The sequence below is a fragment of the Sorex araneus genome, chromosome 9 (assembly GCF_027595985.1).
Source record: "Sorex araneus isolate mSorAra2 chromosome 9, mSorAra2.pri, whole genome shotgun sequence".
NCBI lineage: Eukaryota > Metazoa > Chordata > Mammalia > Eulipotyphla > Soricidae > Sorex > Sorex araneus.
In genome coordinates, this window is record NC_073310.1 from 11267821 (window position 1) to 11284785 (window position 16965).

The 16965-nt window shown below is 49.4% G+C and overlaps 1 protein-coding gene across 1 annotated transcript in view; it reads right to left on the reverse strand.

Annotated features, from left to right (window-relative positions):
- The window catches only part of LOC129407014 (uncharacterized), a 32012-nt gene extending 21268 nt beyond the window's left edge, over positions 1-10744 (reverse strand). The window contains exons 1-5 of the mRNA XM_055147102.1: positions 10547-10744; positions 6345-6627; positions 3790-3968; positions 2784-3025; positions 962-1094 (exon numbers count right to left, since the gene is read on the reverse strand). Of these exons, the coding sequence (XP_055003077.1) occupies positions 962-1094; positions 2784-3025; positions 3790-3968; positions 6345-6627; positions 10547-10744 (1035 nt within the window). The remainder of the gene's footprint in view (positions 1-961; positions 1095-2783; positions 3026-3789; positions 3969-6344; positions 6628-10546) is intronic.
- Between the last annotated feature and the right edge of the window lie 6221 nt (positions 10745-16965).

A 16965-nucleotide genomic window follows, 5' to 3' on the forward strand; every position in this document is an offset into this window, starting at 1 on the left:
GAGAGGGAAGACGCTGGAACACAGAACAGAGACCGACTTGGATTGCATGCCCTTTCTGACATAGTTCTATTTGCTTCGGGGGCCTATGTGCGAGTGTCGCGGTATTTGGAACATAAAATAAAACCACCAACACCACCATGAAATGGAAACGTTTCTCCAGGACTTCGCTCCTGTCGTATGTGAGCCTGGCATTCTTCTGCAGACCGGGAGAGTGATTTCTCGGGTCTGACAGCCTAGCGTCCTTCCTGGGTGCTGTGATGAGTGCAGACAGCCCTGTGTTCTGGGGAAGGCTTGGAGTTGGGCGGGGGCTGTGCAGAGGGGATCACGGTCTACCGAGAGACCCTCCTCTTCGTGGTGAGGTGCCGCACACAGTAGGGGTTGGTTCTGCGAAAAGCGGGGTTCAGTGGCTTTGTCAGTGTGTGAACATCACAGGGCCTTCAACCAATGACAGAGACCCGGGGGCAGAGAGGGCACCACCCAGGCTTTAGGGCACCGTGTATGGGACCAGTGTGGCACATTTTGGTCTGTCACGTACCCAGTTTAAGGACACGTGACCAGGTCAAATCTCATTTCAGCAGCTTTCAAAAACCCCTAAGCAGGGAGATTCCCCCTTACTGCGTTTATGTACGTATGTGAGTAAATTATTGTTGCTATTGTTTCTTGGTTCTCGGGTCATGCCTAGAGGTACTTCAGGACAAACTACTGACTCGGTGACCAGGGTCACTTCTGGCAGGGCTTCAGAGTCCTGGGCACGGAACCAGGCTTGGCCGCATGCCAGGTAGGCAGCTTAAGCCCTGTACTAGCTCTCTAGTCAGTGCGAGTCAATTCTTGGCCCCTCTTCCTCATGAGGCTCCAGAGCACCCCAAATTGTCTACCCATTTTACAGAGGAAAACACTGAGGCCTGGCCATCTTTAAGGGGGAAGGGCTGCCCAGGGGTGGACATCTCCAGGGAGCCCATACTTGCACTGGCCACGGGTCCACGGTGCTGCAGCAGGCCTGTTGCAGGGTGTAGGCAGCCTCTTTGGCCATCACATCCCATCTCTTTCCTCTCGCCAGATTGTTGGTGGGATCTGCAGGGTCCAAGATCACGGGCCTGGCAGAGAGAAGGGGAAGCAGAATTCCATCACCCTTGGAACTCTGGCCTCTGGCTCTCAACCCCCACTCCATGTGGGAGTCACCAAGCAGGACGGGCTCCTGGGAGCTGATACCTGGGTTGATGACTGGCGGGGTCACTTTACCTGGCCCTGTCAGTGTGGTACCTTGACGTTATGCTAGAATACTGGACCCAAACGCCCTCCTTGGACTGGGGGATTTGCAAAGAAATCAGCCTGAGTTCCAGCAGCAGCGCCCACGTAGCGTCCGCCATCTTCTAGAACTCACAGGTATGAGCTTGCAGTGAGGTGGCGCGCAAGAGATTATGGGATGGGAGTATTACCAGCACGCTCTCTGCCCAGATCTCCAGAGAGATCCAGAGCAGCCATACACCACACGGCCCCTCTGCTTCTTAAAGACTGTGATCCGGGAGGTCTACTAACCCTTTTGGCACCCAGTGGCTTCTTATAGAAATGCATCTAGACTGTGAACTGAGCTAAAATAACAGAAATCCAAAACTGTGTGGCCGCTGTTGCGGCCGCATGAGCTCATATAATCTTCATTTTCAGTAATGGAAAACAAATTATCAAAGGATGCCTTTTCAGCAGGTTTGATTGTTGCGGGGAAAATACAAATAATAATAGTGTGTTCTCTGTTGAAATATTGAATGTATTCAAAGTATAGAGAGAATAAAGTGAAGATCATTAGCCACTCAGGTGGGGTGTGTGGGAGAAGTGTATATTGGGGTTCCTGGTGGGGGAACAGGTGCACTGGTGAAGGGATGGGGGTTTGATCATTATACGACTCAGATTTAAACCAGAAAGCTTTGTAACTTTTGTCATGGTGATTCAATAAAATAATAATTAAAAAAAAAGAAGACATCAGCCTGAATTCAGAGTGGCAAGACATAGAGTCATAGAATCGGATTTGATGATAGCAAATGCATGGACCAAGTCAGACCTGAAGGCTTGTTTATCGTCCTATAGTTTTTTCCTTTTTGGTGACAAAACTAAGACATATCCCTTTGTTTTAAAATGTGTTGGATTTTCTTTCATTCAATGTTAGTGGGAATGTTGTGTGACTCAGCCTCCATGGCAATCAACATGGAGATCTTTTTAAAAAACAGGAATGGAACTATCCTATGACCCATTGATGTCTCTTCTTGGCGTCATTCCCACCACACAAAACATTTATTTTGAGGGATGTATACAAACCTGTGTTAATTGCCACACTTTGCACAGTGGCTGAGATATGAAAACCACCCAAATGCCTCAATAGGATACATGGATCGAGAAGTGGTGGTATAGAGGAAACGCTATGCAGTTCCAGGAAAGGACAAACTCATGTAATTTGCAGCAATATAGGTGGAACCAGTGGATCTCGTGTTGAGGGAAGTTAGTCATAAGGAAAGGGGGCAGATACAGGATGATGTCTCTCAAAGATGGGACATAAAGATACACAGCAGTCAGGAGTCCCAGGAGAGATAATTTGAGTTGTGGGAAGGCTGAGGTTGAGAGGGAGGGGGCATTAGCATCTTTGGGTGGGGGGAGGTGGTACGCTGTGACGGCTGCAGTGTTGGGATTCTGTGTGTACCCCTGACAGCATTGTCAATCACAACATCTCAAGACAAGCATTGGAAACGTGTGGGTTGTTCTGTTCCTTGCATCTCCAAGCAGTCCTGGGAACATACCTTTCTTCCTTCAGCTGTTTTTTGATAAAGATTCTGACAGCCTCATTTTGGAAGTTATAGTACTTGGTCCAGTAGATGCAGATATCATTGTAATCTTGGACAAGCTCCATCACTGCTCTAAAGCCTTCGGCCAGGTCGAAATTCTCACTTTCATTGGTGCCTGTTTCCCAGGCGTAGATGGTCAGCAGCTCCAGGGCGTATTTGGGAGGCAAGGCCACTTTTGCATGTTTGTGTTTCTGATGCTGGTGAGGAGGAGAGAGAGGGCAGGGGTGCGTTGGGGGAGCCGTGATAGATTATTACCCAGGGAATTTGATCTCTCCAGACCTCTCTATTCCAGGTCCCGGTGTCATGTCACCCACCACCCAGCACCTTTGAGGCAGGCCAGGCGGTGTGGCACCTGGCTGTACGCATCCCCTGGCCCAGCAAGATTTCATAAAGGAGGAATGCAGGGCTGGGAGTCCAGGTTCACAGCAAATATCTGCCTTCAGTGTCGAGGCATTGAGTTTAACCCTAACGCTGTGTGTGTGTGTGTGTGTGTGTGTGTGTGTGTGAGTGGCCCATCTCAGGCCGGACTGAGTATCTCTAGGAATTTCCCCAGCCCCTGAGCCCAATGTGGGGGTAGCCAATGTTAAACAAACAAAAAAGTGGATGGGTGGGGCCAGAGACACAGTCCAGTTGTTAAGTCTCGTGTCTTGCACATGGTCAGCCTGGGTTTGATCCCCACATCCTTTATGGTCCCTTGAGCCCTGCCAGGGTTGATCCCTGAGTGCAGAGTCAAGAGTAAGCCTTGAGCGTAGCCAAGTGTGGCCCCCCCAAACCCCAGATAGTTCTGCCTCTTTTTTCCCCCAGCCGGATCCACAGCCCAGCCCCTCAGCTCGGCCCCCAACCTGGACCCCCAGCCTGGGACCCCCAATCCGTCCCACTAATCTAGTCCTCAGCTCAGCCCCCAGCCCAGCCCCCCAGCTCAGGCCCCAGCCTGGATCCCCAGCCAGTCCCCTGACTGCACCTGCAGGTACCACCAGTGTTTCACCAGCCGCAGGAGGTTCTTGACCTTTACGGGGCGACTTTTCACGAAGTGTCGATGCAAGACCGTGAAGCAGGAGGAGAACTCTCCAGGGGAGCCTCCGCAGGTTATTAAGTCTTCATAGATTTCCTGTGGCAGCTTAGAGTCTGGGGAGGCATTTCCTGTGAGGAGAGCACCTGGTCAGGAACACCCACCCTTTGGCGTGAAGACACCAGCGTCCCACGGTAATCCACAAAACATTCATTCTTGCATTAATTTTTCTGTCTTACGACGAAACATTATTCTTGGGTTACTCTTGAGCCCTGGGCTCGTGAGATATTCAGGATGGTCCTAAGAAATAGGCGAAATTCCACGGAACCTTAAGGAATCACCCAGATGTGTCCAAATCGGGTCCAGTATTGTCAGTTTTCTAGGGTCCAATCTGATATTGTGATCCCATTGAACAGATTAGTACAGTTGGAGGTGTTTGATTTCTTTCCCAAGGGCAATTAGCAGGTTTTGAAGCCCAAATCTGGAGACAGAGAGAGAGAGAGAGAGAGAGAGAGAGAGAGAGAGAGAGACAGAGAGAGAAAGAGAGAGAGAGAGTGCTATAGAGGCAGGTGCGAAGGGAACCTGGGCACATTAGTGGTGGGAAATATACAGTGATGAAGGGAAAGGTGTTGGAACATTGTATGGCCAAAATCCAATCACGAACATCTTTGTAACTGTGTATCTCACTGTGATTCAATGAAAAAATAAATGAAAACAAACAAAAACAGCAACACAATACCTGAGTAAAAAAACCCACAACACAATTAAATGGAAATCCATGGGCTGCAGCAATAGCTTGAGGACTTTATCTGAAGAGAGGAAACACTAATGGGATGGGGTGTCTGCTCCCTGTGTTCAGAGCCATGATCCACAGGATAAGCATGTACTCTACCCCGAGGCCCATCCACAGATGGCTGAGCAGAGAAGCCATCGAGTCTGTACACAATGGAATACTACTGTGCCATTGGGGGGAAAAGGTGAAATTTTGTCTCTGCTGACAAAATAGATGGAACTTGAGACCATGAAGCGAATGTGAAATAACTATGGAAGTGAGAGCCCATGGGCTAACGGTTTCACTCACATTTGGAATTTAGATGAGTGAACTAAACCAGCAAGAAACAACAAAGCCACCTAGAGATTCAATTTCATTAACTAGAAGGGGAACAGGAGGGAGAAAGGGAGGAGCCAAGTGGGCTCTGGGGTGCTGGGGGGCACTGTCACATAGTCACACACTAACCCCTAAAAATTCCTCATGCCACAGTGACTGGCATCATCAGAAAGAACAAGAACCCCTAGCGCTGGTGTGGGTGCGGGGAGAAAGAGACTCTCATTCATTGCTGGTGGGGACGTCAGCTGGTCCAGCCTTTCTGGAAAACAATATGGGCATTCCTCAAAACACTAGACAGTGAGCTTCCATATGACCCAGCAACACTGCTCATGAGAATATGCCCCAAGGACCCCAAAACATAGTTACAAAAAGTCATCTGCACTCCTGTGTTTATTGCAGCACTATACACAATCGACCAGAATCTGGAAACAACCGCAGTGCCCACGAACAGATGAATGGATATAGAAACTCTGGTACCTCTACAGAGTGGAATACTGTGCAGCTGTTAGGAAAAAGTGAAGTCATGAAATTTGTTTATATGTGGATGGAGGTGGAGAGTATCATGCTGAGTTAAAAGAGGAAGAGGGAGAGGGACAGACAGAGAATGATTGCACTCATTTGTGGGATATTAAAAAAAACATGGTATGAGAATAATACGCAAAGTGAAAAGAGGGACAGTAGGCCTGTCTAGGAGAGGAAGTTTGCCACAAGTGGTTGGGCGGAGGGCAGTTAGGACAGAGAAGGAACTGCTATAGCAGTGATAATTCGAAATGGGACAAAAACTGGGTGCTGAAAGGAGGTAAAGTGATATACATGATAGAAAGAGAGAGAGAGAGAGAATGAGACAGTGAGAAAGATCCTGTGTCTTCCATAGAGGCAGACTAGCGAGGGGCGGGATGGGAGGGACACGGAAATCATCAGAGGTGAAAATGTACACTGGTGAAGGAACAGGCATTGGTACATTGTAGGACTGAATCACGATCAACTTTGTAATTGAGTATCTCAAGGGAATTCAGTTAAAAAGACCCCTAAAAATCCATCATATTGTCAATGATAAACCCGCATAAATAAAAAAAAAAGAAAAAAGAAAGGATTCCCGATGTAGTTCTGACTTTTAGATTCTTCTAAGTGCTGGAAGGTCCTAGGGTTTTCCCAGGGAAGAGAAGATCACGAAATCTGGTATACGTTTCACACTGATGTATGGCCACATGCATTTACGGGAGGACTTCATCATCAAGGGGTCTTTCCAGACCTATCCTCCTGCACTGAAAAGTGAAGAAACTTTATCTACCCCAGACTCTGCCCCCCAATTTACACTCTGCCAGCGCTCCCTAAGGCCAGCTTGCAAGAATGTCCTCCCCCAGCGGCCTCTGCGCAGCTGACCCCTCGTCCTCTTTACCCAGAACGTCGAAAGCCGGGAGCACGTCCACTTTGATGACATCGCTGTTCTTCTTGGCCTGGACCTGGATGGCCAGGGAGCGGGGGCTCCTGCCCCAGTGGGGAATCACAGAGAGGTTGTAGCCCAAGCTCTGGCTGCAGTGTTCCACTTTCTTCTCGATGAAGTCGATGATGTCCTTACAGAGGTCTGCTTGGTCTTGGAAACTGGAGAAACAGCTCAGGAATAGGATCAAGTCCACGTCGGAGGTGTGGTTCAGCATTGTCCCCTTTCCGTAGGAGCCACCCTAGGGAGCACATCAATGTGGAGCTTCATTTGTCCTGAGGCCTGATGCTCTGAGACTGGGTGGGAGGGGGGTTGAAGACAGAGACACCCTGGAAGGCTGTTGACTCCCGTTCCCAAAGGAGCCTTGGTTGTCCATTGGACACGATGGCCTTTAATATCAAGATGTTCCTATAATCATATCTTTTTTTTTTTGTGAGTGTGGTGGGGGCACACCTGATGATAGTAAGAGTTTATTCCTGGCTCTGGACTTAAATTTTTACTCTTGGTGGTGCTGAAGGGAAAAATGGGATGCTGGCATCAAACCTAGGTTGGCTGCGTTCAAGACAAGTGTTTTATCTACTGTTCTACCTCTCTGGCCACTTACTTTCTTTTTTTAATTAAAATTTACTCCTGAGAGCCTTTTTAGTCACATCCATGGGTGTTCAGGGCTTATTCCTGGCTCTGGACTCAGGAATCACTCCTAGAAGGGCTCCAGGTACCATATGGGTTGTCCCCATGCAAGGCAAATGCCTTACCTGCTGTACTATTGTTCCAGCTGATGTTTTCACCTCTTTACATTGAATAGAAAAATAAATCACTGGGCAGGCTGCTCAAACATATCAATGAGATGCAGAACTTCGGATTCATCCCTGTTCCTAAGCCTTTCCTCAGAGGCCATCAGAGCTATCTGCTTCTGACACACCATCAATTATCCACGCCTGCACCAGGGCAGCCTAACACACACCTCATCCAACCGCCATGCGTGACTTTTTGGTTTTAAAAGGATTAAAATAGATTGAGATATGAAAAGCTCAGCTCTGCACTCAGACATTCCCCTCGAGTGCTCTGGGCTCCCCGTGGACTGTTACATTGTCCATGCATTCCCACTCGGCATCATGCATTTGACAGCCATCCATGTTCTGTGTGTGTGCTGATAACTAAACACATGTTAATCATGCAAACACTTCCATTGCCATAGAATGTTCTAGGGGGCAGCTCAGGCCAGACCAATGCATTTTTGTATCTAAGCACCAATGAATATTCTAAATTTAAAATTTTGGAGCAGTAGTACAGTGGGTAGGACATTTGCCTTGCACACGACTGACCTGGGTTCAATCCCTGGTATGCCCTATAGTCCCCCAAGCCCCATAAGGGGTAATTCCTGAGCGTGGAACCAGGAGTAACCCCTGAGCATAGCTGGTGTTACCCAAAAAGCAAAAATAAATTTTTTTGGAAAGAATTAGGGGAATAAGAAGTGGTAAAGCCAGTGCAGAGAGGTCTAGATCTAGGGGATACTTTCTTCAGACCCTCTTTGGGGGGCCTCCTCACTATATCACTGTCATCCCCTTGCTCATTGATTTGCTCGAGTGGGCACCAGTAACGTCTGCATTGTGGGACTTATTCCTTTTTATGGCATATCAAATACGCCACGGGTAGCTTGCCAGGTTCTGCTGGGAGGGCGGGATACTCTCAGTAGCTTGCTGGGCTCTCCGGAAGAGGGACAAAGGAATCGAACCTGGGCCAGCCACGTGCAAGGCAAATGCCCTACCTGTTGTGCTACTTCTCTAGCCCGCTGTGTGATTGATCGTAGTAGAGTAAGATGCTAATAGTGCTATTGGTGCGCGGTCATTTTGTGATCTGGGAATATTTCCTATATTTTGGTGCCTAAATGTGGAATTAGAAATGTCCTGAAGCAAGTTGGAGGCTGGCTTACAAGGCCAGCAGGCCTGCTTTTCACATGGGAGGCCTGGATTCATCCCTTACACCATATGCGCCCCTGGCCCCAGCACTGGGGAAGGCCACTCAGGAGCACCTATCTGGGAGCACTGCCAGGGCTAGCCCCCCAAAATAAATAAATAAAATCACAAAGCAGAGCTGAGATATAGCTCAGAGGTAGAGACTGTGAGGTTTTAGGTTTGATCTCCACCACAGCAAAAACCAAATATTTCCCCCCCCTCACCTTACCCCCAACACACACACACCAAAGAAAACAAAACCACTAAACAACTCTCGAAGCAGTTTGACCTCAGACTCCTGCATAATCTTGAACATGTTCATCATGCTCATCAAAAAGAAGCTCTTTTCTTTTTTGATTTGAGATTCTGAAAACAAAGGATGATCTAACGTGGCAGTAAAGGCTGCCATGCCCGTACAGTGCAGAAGGGACCATGCACATGACCCAAATTCCATCACTGACACTTCATATGTCCCCCAAGTACCACCAGGAGTGACCCCTGAGCACGGAGCTAGGCTTAAGTCCTGAGTACCTTAGGTGTGGCTCTCTCCAAACAAACCAAAGTGAAACAAAGCAAAAACTACTCTGCAGTGTTGTCTGGAGTTCATGCTTTGCGTGCAGGCGTCCTGGGTTCAATCCTGTAGTCTCCGCAGGCCCATCAGCCCTACCTAGCCCTGAGCTCACAGCATTCCCCAGCAGTGAGCTGGTCGAAGCCTCTCCCCAAAGCAAAGTGTCTGTAGAGCAGGAAGCAGAAGTTGCCCTTTAGCCCTGGACTTCAGCCCTGGGGAGCCCAGCCTAGAACGGCAAGGTTGACTCTTAAAGGAACCGAAGGGCCTCGAGTCTCTGACTTTTCTGCTTCTAATCTCCTGGATTGCTAAGAAGACCCCTGACGCTTTGAAAGATTCTTCTAGAAAAAAAAATTGTCGCTGAAGAATCACCTGGACCGCACCCAGCAGTGCCCGGTGGCCAAATGAAGGGATTCTTTTCAATGCAGCCTTTGCCAAACTCAGGGAGAGGCTGGGTACTTTCATGCTCAATGGTTTTCACTGTAGTAATAGGCACACAATCTAGTTTATTTGTTTTTTTTTTTTTTTTTTTTTTGCTTTTTGGGTCACACCTGGCGATGCACAGGGGTTACTCCTGGCTCTGCACTCAGGAACCACCCCTGGCGGTGCTCAGCGGACCATATGGGATGCTGGGATTTGAACCCGGGTCGGCCGCGTGCAAGGCAAACGCCCTACCCGCTGTGCTATCACTCCAGCCCCCACAATCTAGTTTATCGTCAAGACACATTTAATTTAGGCTGCAATACTATACATCCAATTGCATGGGCTGGGGAGATATACAGGGGCATGCTCCTAACCCCAGACTAATCCTCGACGCCTCTTGCACTAGAGGTGGAGGGGGGCAGGGCAGGTAATTCCCGGCACCCCTATCAAAGCATCTGCTGCTTTGGATGCTTGCATTTAACCTCTGGCCTGGTTGGCTGAAACTTTACGGGATTATTCCCAGCATCTCTGAGCACCTCTTGGGTCATTTTGTTTGAGCACTTTCGAGGAGAAACCAAGCTATGACAGGGTGTTGAATTACGTGGTCCATCTCTGAAAATCCATTTTACTGTGGGGGTACGCTCTGACACTACATAATTTCTCTGAGATTATAATAATATTATATTCACTTATAATATTAAGTTCCTATGATAACTTAATAGGATTCATAATATAAATTTATGATGGTGCAGTTTTTGAAGAAAAATATAGCAAATAACATTTATGACTGGGGATACAGTCTACTTTTTTGGGGGGAGACTGGAGGCTACCCTGTAGGTACTCAGGGATCAGAATCTAGGTTCCAGTATGCAAAGCATGGACTCTAGCGCTTCGAGTCTCCTTGGCCCCCAAGAAGGTTTTGTTCAACAAGAAACAAGAAACAGGAAGCATGCAGTTGGGAGGCACGTAGAGAGCCTAGTCCACCTGTGTCTCAGAGGCTGGATTCCAAAGGACAATCCTTGTCGTTCCATTACTTTGGAGAGTCACTGTTTAAGAGCACATTCCCCGCTTCTGGGACACTTAATTTTTCTCAATATTTAGGCTGAAGAGGAGGAAGGACCCCAAGGCCAAGAGAGGGAACCACTTCCCTGCCACCCCCCCAGGGCACCCATCCCAAAGGAGCAGGGCTGGGATTGGAGCACGGGGTTGTCACTCACCTTCATCACCTTCAGCACCCGGACCTCTTGGCCTGCCACCAGCTGATCCTGGAAGCAGTGATCCATTAAGAAAGTGGAACATCGGTGCCAGGCATCCTGCTCCTCCCTCTTCCACTCCCCGTCGGGCACGAGGCTCTTCTCCACAAAGTCACCGAGGTCCTCTGGCAGAGTGTTGTACAGATCCTGCCGGGGCTCCATCTCCGACCGATGCTCTTGGTATCTGACCAAACCTTTTAAGTCTCTCCCAGCCCCAGCCTGGCAGGAGGCTCCTCCCTCTCCTACACCCTCTCTGACACAGAAGTTAGGAAACTGAAACTGAGCCTGCAGGGCTGCACTTTCCTCTTTCTGTGTTGCTGTCCGGATGCTCTTGTGATTTGATCAAACCTTTTCCGTCTCTCCCAGCCCCAGCCTGGCAGGAGGCTCCTCCCTCTCCTACACCTTCTCTGACACAGGTATCAGGAAACTGAAACTCTTCTTCTCTTCTCCTCTCCTCCTCCTTTTCTCCCTCCTCCATCTCCTCTTCCTCCTCTCTCTCTCTCTCTGTCTCTCTCTCCCCCCCTCCCCCCCACTTTGGGCATTATGGTTTCCAATACAGGTACTGAGAGGTTATCAGTAATATTCCTTTACCTCCTTTTACAACATTCAGTTCTTGTCCAGAGTGACCATTTCTAACTATTATCATCACTGTACGCTTCTCTATCCTAACTACCTGTTGCCCCCCACGCACTTGTGTCAAATCATCCCCCCCCACACCATCTTGAACAGAGAGAGCCTGAAGTAGAGTATATTGAAATTTTCTTTTTAGTGTTTTGAAATTTTTAGTCTTTCTGACCCCCGGGAGAACAAAGACTCACTTCTTTCTTCTCCTCCCTCTTCCTCCCTGCCCAGGTGACAGCTGACTGGGGCAGTGGGGAGCCCCGGCTCACGGTTTCGAATGCACCCTGGAACCAGCACTCACCACGTGGAACCTGTGACCTGGACCCAACAACGTGCAACAGAAGTCGATCTTCACACAACGTGTGTGGGTGGGTCCTGGGAGAATTAGTAGTAGCCCGTAAGTGCAGATGAGAACACTGAGGTCAGGTGGGGGGGTGTTCATGGGGTGCTGGGAACTCAGTGCCGTCCTGGCCAATTGAAGGGCAGTCACAGGGTGGGGTACTTCCAGCCCTTTCTGCCCTGTGACCCAGTTCTGCTGGCAGGGTGTGCTCCCAAGGCGGGGTCGGCCTCTGCCCCTCCCTCCCAGGCCCTCTCCACCCACCTCCTCCCCTGGACTCAGCGTTTCTGTCCTTCCCTCTTTTTCCCCAACAATAAGATCTGGCACCGAGGAAGGAATATTCTAGAAATGGCTTCATCCCTTGTTACAATGTGAACCTTTTGAGTGTGGACTCGGGAGATTTTTAGTTTTGGTGATGGTGGGGGAGGGTTATAGTCCGAACAACATGATTCCCCATTGGCTGCTGCTCTCGGTCAACTATTTTGCCTTTTATCTTTTCCTTGTGGGAAGTGGAGCAAAGACTTAGGATACAAGGTCGCCCTTTTCCCCGTGGAGTCACAGGCCCTCGCTCTGGGCCTTGCTTTTGAGTCTATTATAGGGGAGAAGTGACTCTGGTGGTGCTTCGGGGACTTTATGCTGTGCCAGGATTGAACCAGGGCCCACAGCGTGCCAGGCGAGAACCTCAACCCCTCTCCTTTTCCCTCTAGCTCCGAGGGCAGAATTTCAATGCTGGCTCGACACCACTTGGGGCCATTCTGTTCGGAGCTGTCTCATACCATCAGCGTTAGTCTCAGGGTCAGCAGCTGGGTGGTCTAGTGTGTTCACCAGACTCAGACTGGCACCCCAGGCCAGGATGGAAGGTATGAGTGGTGGTCAGCATCTAGAGCCTTGTTTTACTTTTCATCCTGGCCAGCCCTGAGCTCGAAGCGTTCTGCCCGCATGTTCCATTTGCTGGATGGGGGAGAGGTGCAGACGGGAAGGTCCAGTCACAGGTGAGAAGACCGGTGACTAGATCACGGTGGCAGTGTGGGAAGTAGCTAATCTGGTGGTGAGTGGCATGCAAGCGTTTTTTCGAGCTGGGGGTATGGTGAGGAGGAAGGGACATGGCCAGGAGGAGAAGCTGAGATAAACGAGTGGCCCTGGTGTGTGCCAGGGACCCCATTACTGGATGGGTCGGCAGGGGTGGAGTCTCCGGGTACCTGCGCCTTCAATATTCAGCAGCTCAGTGTGGGGTGAGTCCATGTGCCAGAGGGGCGCTGGGACACGGCAGGGGAACAGGGAACTGGCCAAGATTCTCATGGTAGTTGCGGACAGTCAAGACAAGGGCAGTTGGAGTGAAGATGATGAGGCGGTGTGCTAAGCAGGAGAGGACACCAGGGCTAGAAGCATCCCGTGCTCACACACATGCTGTGGGGTCTCAGGTGAGGAGACACAGAGAGGCCTGGAATGGAGGCGGGTGTGCCAAGCTCGGAAGGAGGCGGGGACGGAGCCAAGAGCACATCAGAGAGAAGAGGCTCCGGAGAGAAGAGGGACGCATGGCCCAGGGGCAGCCGCGCTGGTGGGGCTGCAATATGACTGCAGTGGAAAGATGCAGGGGGGAGGTGAGCTGGAGGGGATGGGGCTTGATTGAGCAGAGGGGATGTTGGAGAACTTTTGGGGTTAAATTTTGGGCCACAGCTGGCTGTGCTCAGGACTTACTCCTTAGGAGGCATTAGGCATCCTGGTAGAAGCAGGATTGTGGTGTGGATGAACTGACATTAACTTCTGGCCTCATTTAGATTCCTGGATGCAGCTTTGTCTCATGCCAGCCGTCCCGGAAGGCTGTGTGTCATTGGAATGGGGTTCTGACTGGGGGCAGCTTGGATCTCTCTTCTTCTGAGGTCGTTTCTGTTTAGAAGTTTACTTTCCTCTTGTTTTTTTTTTTTTTTTGGCTTTTTGGGTCACACCCAGTGATACTCTGGGGTTGCTCCTGGTTCTGCACTCAGGAATGACATTTGGAGGTGCTTGGGGAACCCTATGGATGCTGGGGATTGAATCCGGGTCAGCTGCGTGCAACGCAAATGTCCTCCTTGCTATTCCATGACACCGGCTCAAGTTTCCCCTCCTCTTACTGGACTACTGCACCTTGCTCGTGGGCCTGCTGTCCAGGACTCAACATCTGATTGATGAAGGAGAAGCACTGGGTGGATTCCGCTTTAGGTTACTGACCACATTTTGGTCCAACCTCATTTGGACAGAGGGGCAAAGGTATTGGGGATGAACATGGGGGGCTATTCCTGGCTCTGTGCTTTTGAGTGATCCCTGGTGGTGCATGGGGGAACCCCTTGCACTTGCAGGGGTCAAAGCAGGGATCAAAGCAAAGTTCCTAACCGCTATACTATCTCTCTGGCCCCTTTAGAGGATTTTATATTATTATTTTTTTTTATTGTAGAAGCCTCTCTTTACTTGTCCTTTCCAATGGTGCAGCACTGGAGGCTCTTTGAGGATCAGGGGAATGACACCATCATTGTTACTGGTTTTGGCATCTGAATATGCCATGGGGAGTTTGCGAGGCTCTCCCATGTGGGCAGGAAACTCTCCGTATCTTGCCAGGTTCTCCCAGGGGGAGAACGAGGCCACAAGATGTCTTCCAAGAGCTTGGTTTTATAGTCTCTGGATGTTGGCCATTGGTGGGATTACATGGCCCGGGGGCAGTCCATGAGTGTGACCTCTTAGCTACTGAAAGATGGGGAATCTGAGCAGAAGAGGCCCAGTCCTGATCTGAGTAGGCTTGGAGGTCTCAGCCCGGGGTCCCACACACCTTGGTTCCTCTGCCGGTTCCTTCATGCGTGAGGCTCATCTGAACGTGTGGAGAGGTGCCTCAGCATGGCTAGGACGAATGGAGATGTTATTGACACTGCTTGAGAAATTTGGAATGATGATGATGATGATGATTTCTTTTTTTTATGTTAAATTTTATTGAATCACCATGTGGAGGGTTACATAGTTCTCAGGATTATGTCAGTTATACAATACTCAAACACCCTTCCCTTCACCAGTGCCCATATTCCATCACCAACCACCTCAGTGTACCTGCCGCTCCCTCCCACCTCCCCAGTCCCAGCCCTTGAAAGTGATAAGTTTCACTTCGTTTACGCTTTATCTCGATTACATTCCATGTTTCAACACATAACTCACTATTGTTGCTGGGGTTTCCCCCCAAAAAGAAAAAGACAGTCCTATTGCCAAGGAAGCATTTGATAGTTCTCCATTGCTTAGAACATAGAGATATTAAGTCCCGCTGTTTGTTACATAACTTTTCTTTTTTCCCCCCTTGCCCCGCGCCACCGAGTTCACGCCTGTTTAGTAATCGCCACGCTGCCTGACAAAGGGAAAAGAACCGAAAAAGATGGTTATTTCCCGTCATCAGCCGGCGTGGGGCCCTGGTTTAGTTGATAGTCTAGTAGAGTGTCTGCAAGGAGTTTCTAGAACCAAAGGTATTGCGCTGGTATCGGCTCTGGCCTCGAGATTCCACCAGCGTCCTGCTGTTCCATGTACATAATTTTCCCCTTTATATCCCATTCCCACGCCACCAGGTCTGCGTTTGCTTAATGGACATCACACTATGGTTGACGCCACACCGCGTTTCTTCCCGAGAAAGAAGGATATTTCTTCTCAGCCGGCGTGGGGATATGGCTTAGTTCAGTCTAGAGAGATGGCTACCACTTTGATTGCCTTCAATATTTCAGCAAAAGACTTACTATTCTTGTTAGGATCTCCCATAAAAGTCCGACCCGTTAAAAAGGAACCATTACATACTGCTGATGCTTAGATGACATTAGGTTGTGCGGCCGCTTTTGCGGCCGCGCGGTTTTGGGTTTCTGTATAAAGTCCAGGGAAAGTACAACCGGAAATAACATCACTACAAACTTTTACCCTTTTATGGTGCTCAGAAGATGGAGAAACCTAGAGAGAGCTGGCTCGGCGTCTCCATTTTGTGCTCACAAAGCCGTGGACCCTGTGCTGTTCTCAGGAGGAAGGGGTTGAAAGAGAGAGGTTAAAAGACTTGGGGAATGCCCGGTTTCCACTGTCGCAGCCCACCGTGGGGTCTCCGTTCCCGTGCCAGAATTAGTTCAGTGGGCTGCTTCGAGTCCAAGGGCGCTCTTTTGGGCTCTTCCATCATGCTCGATCCGCAGCAGCGCCAAAAAGGCTGATGATTTCTTTTTTATTGAGTCACTGTGAGATACAGTTACAATGCTTTAATGTTTGAGTTTTGGTCAAATAATGACCAAACACCGATCCTTCTACCAGCGCACATTTTCCACCACTAAAGCACCCAGCATCTGCCCCCAACCCAACTTTTCTCCTGCCTGTGTGGCAGACAATTTCCACAATCCTCTCTCCCTACTTTGATTCCATTCAATATTTTGACACCAGACTCACCATTATTATTTGGAATTTTCCCACCACCACTCAATCCTTCCAAAGAGGCAATGCTAGATGACTTATTTGGTATTGCTTGTTAGGAGTACCATATGATGTTGTGCATCCGAGAGAGAGGCCATCCTCTTCTGAAGTTCTAAAATTTTAATAATTAGGTTCTGGAGAGAACGCTGCCGTGAGCTGCTCGGTTCTGAGATTCTTTTGTGTCTCTGAATCACAACCGTTATGGGGCTTAAGTAGTAGCTGGAAGCAGTTGGTGGGCGTCATCGCAGAGTCCCATGGGGTGGGGGGACAAGAGAGGCTGGCTCCACCTCCACCCCATGAGGCCTGGGGTTTGCCACTGTTCCTCCGTACCTGGGCTTTTCACTGGGTTCTGGAAGACGGTGGCTACCGGGATACGTGGGGGGCAGGCACCCTAGAGGATTTTTAGCAGAGGAGGAGCGCATTCATGTTCATGCTTCAGAAAGAGCATAATCATCTGGATAAAAAGGGGGGTACCCGGGGATGCAGGATCATAGGCAGCCACTTTTGGGTTCTCCTGGTGTTATGGGGGGTTGCCGATTCTGAGACTCAGAGAACTAGAGACTTTTTTAAAAAAATATTTTTTATAGAATCACCATGAACTATAGTTACAAAGCTTTCATGACTGAGTTTCAGTGATACAATGATTGAACACCACCCCTCCACAAGTGCGTATTTTCCACCACCAACTTTCTCAGTCTCCCTCCTGCCACCCCACCCCACCCAACCCCAACCCCTGCCTATTCTATGGCAGACAGTTTCCTTCTTCCTCTCTCTCTACTTTTGGGGGAGAAGGCGGCTGGGATAGAAAAGGAACTGGACACATTCTGAGGCGTTTATTCACCCGTGACTGCATGGGGTCCCAGACCTGAATCATGTAACCCCGTCACAGTTTTTTTTCCCCCCAGCCATTTAAAGGTGTTTGCGCATTCTTCTATCAGAAAGTCAGACAATGAGGTAGCAACAGATATGCAGAGTCAGA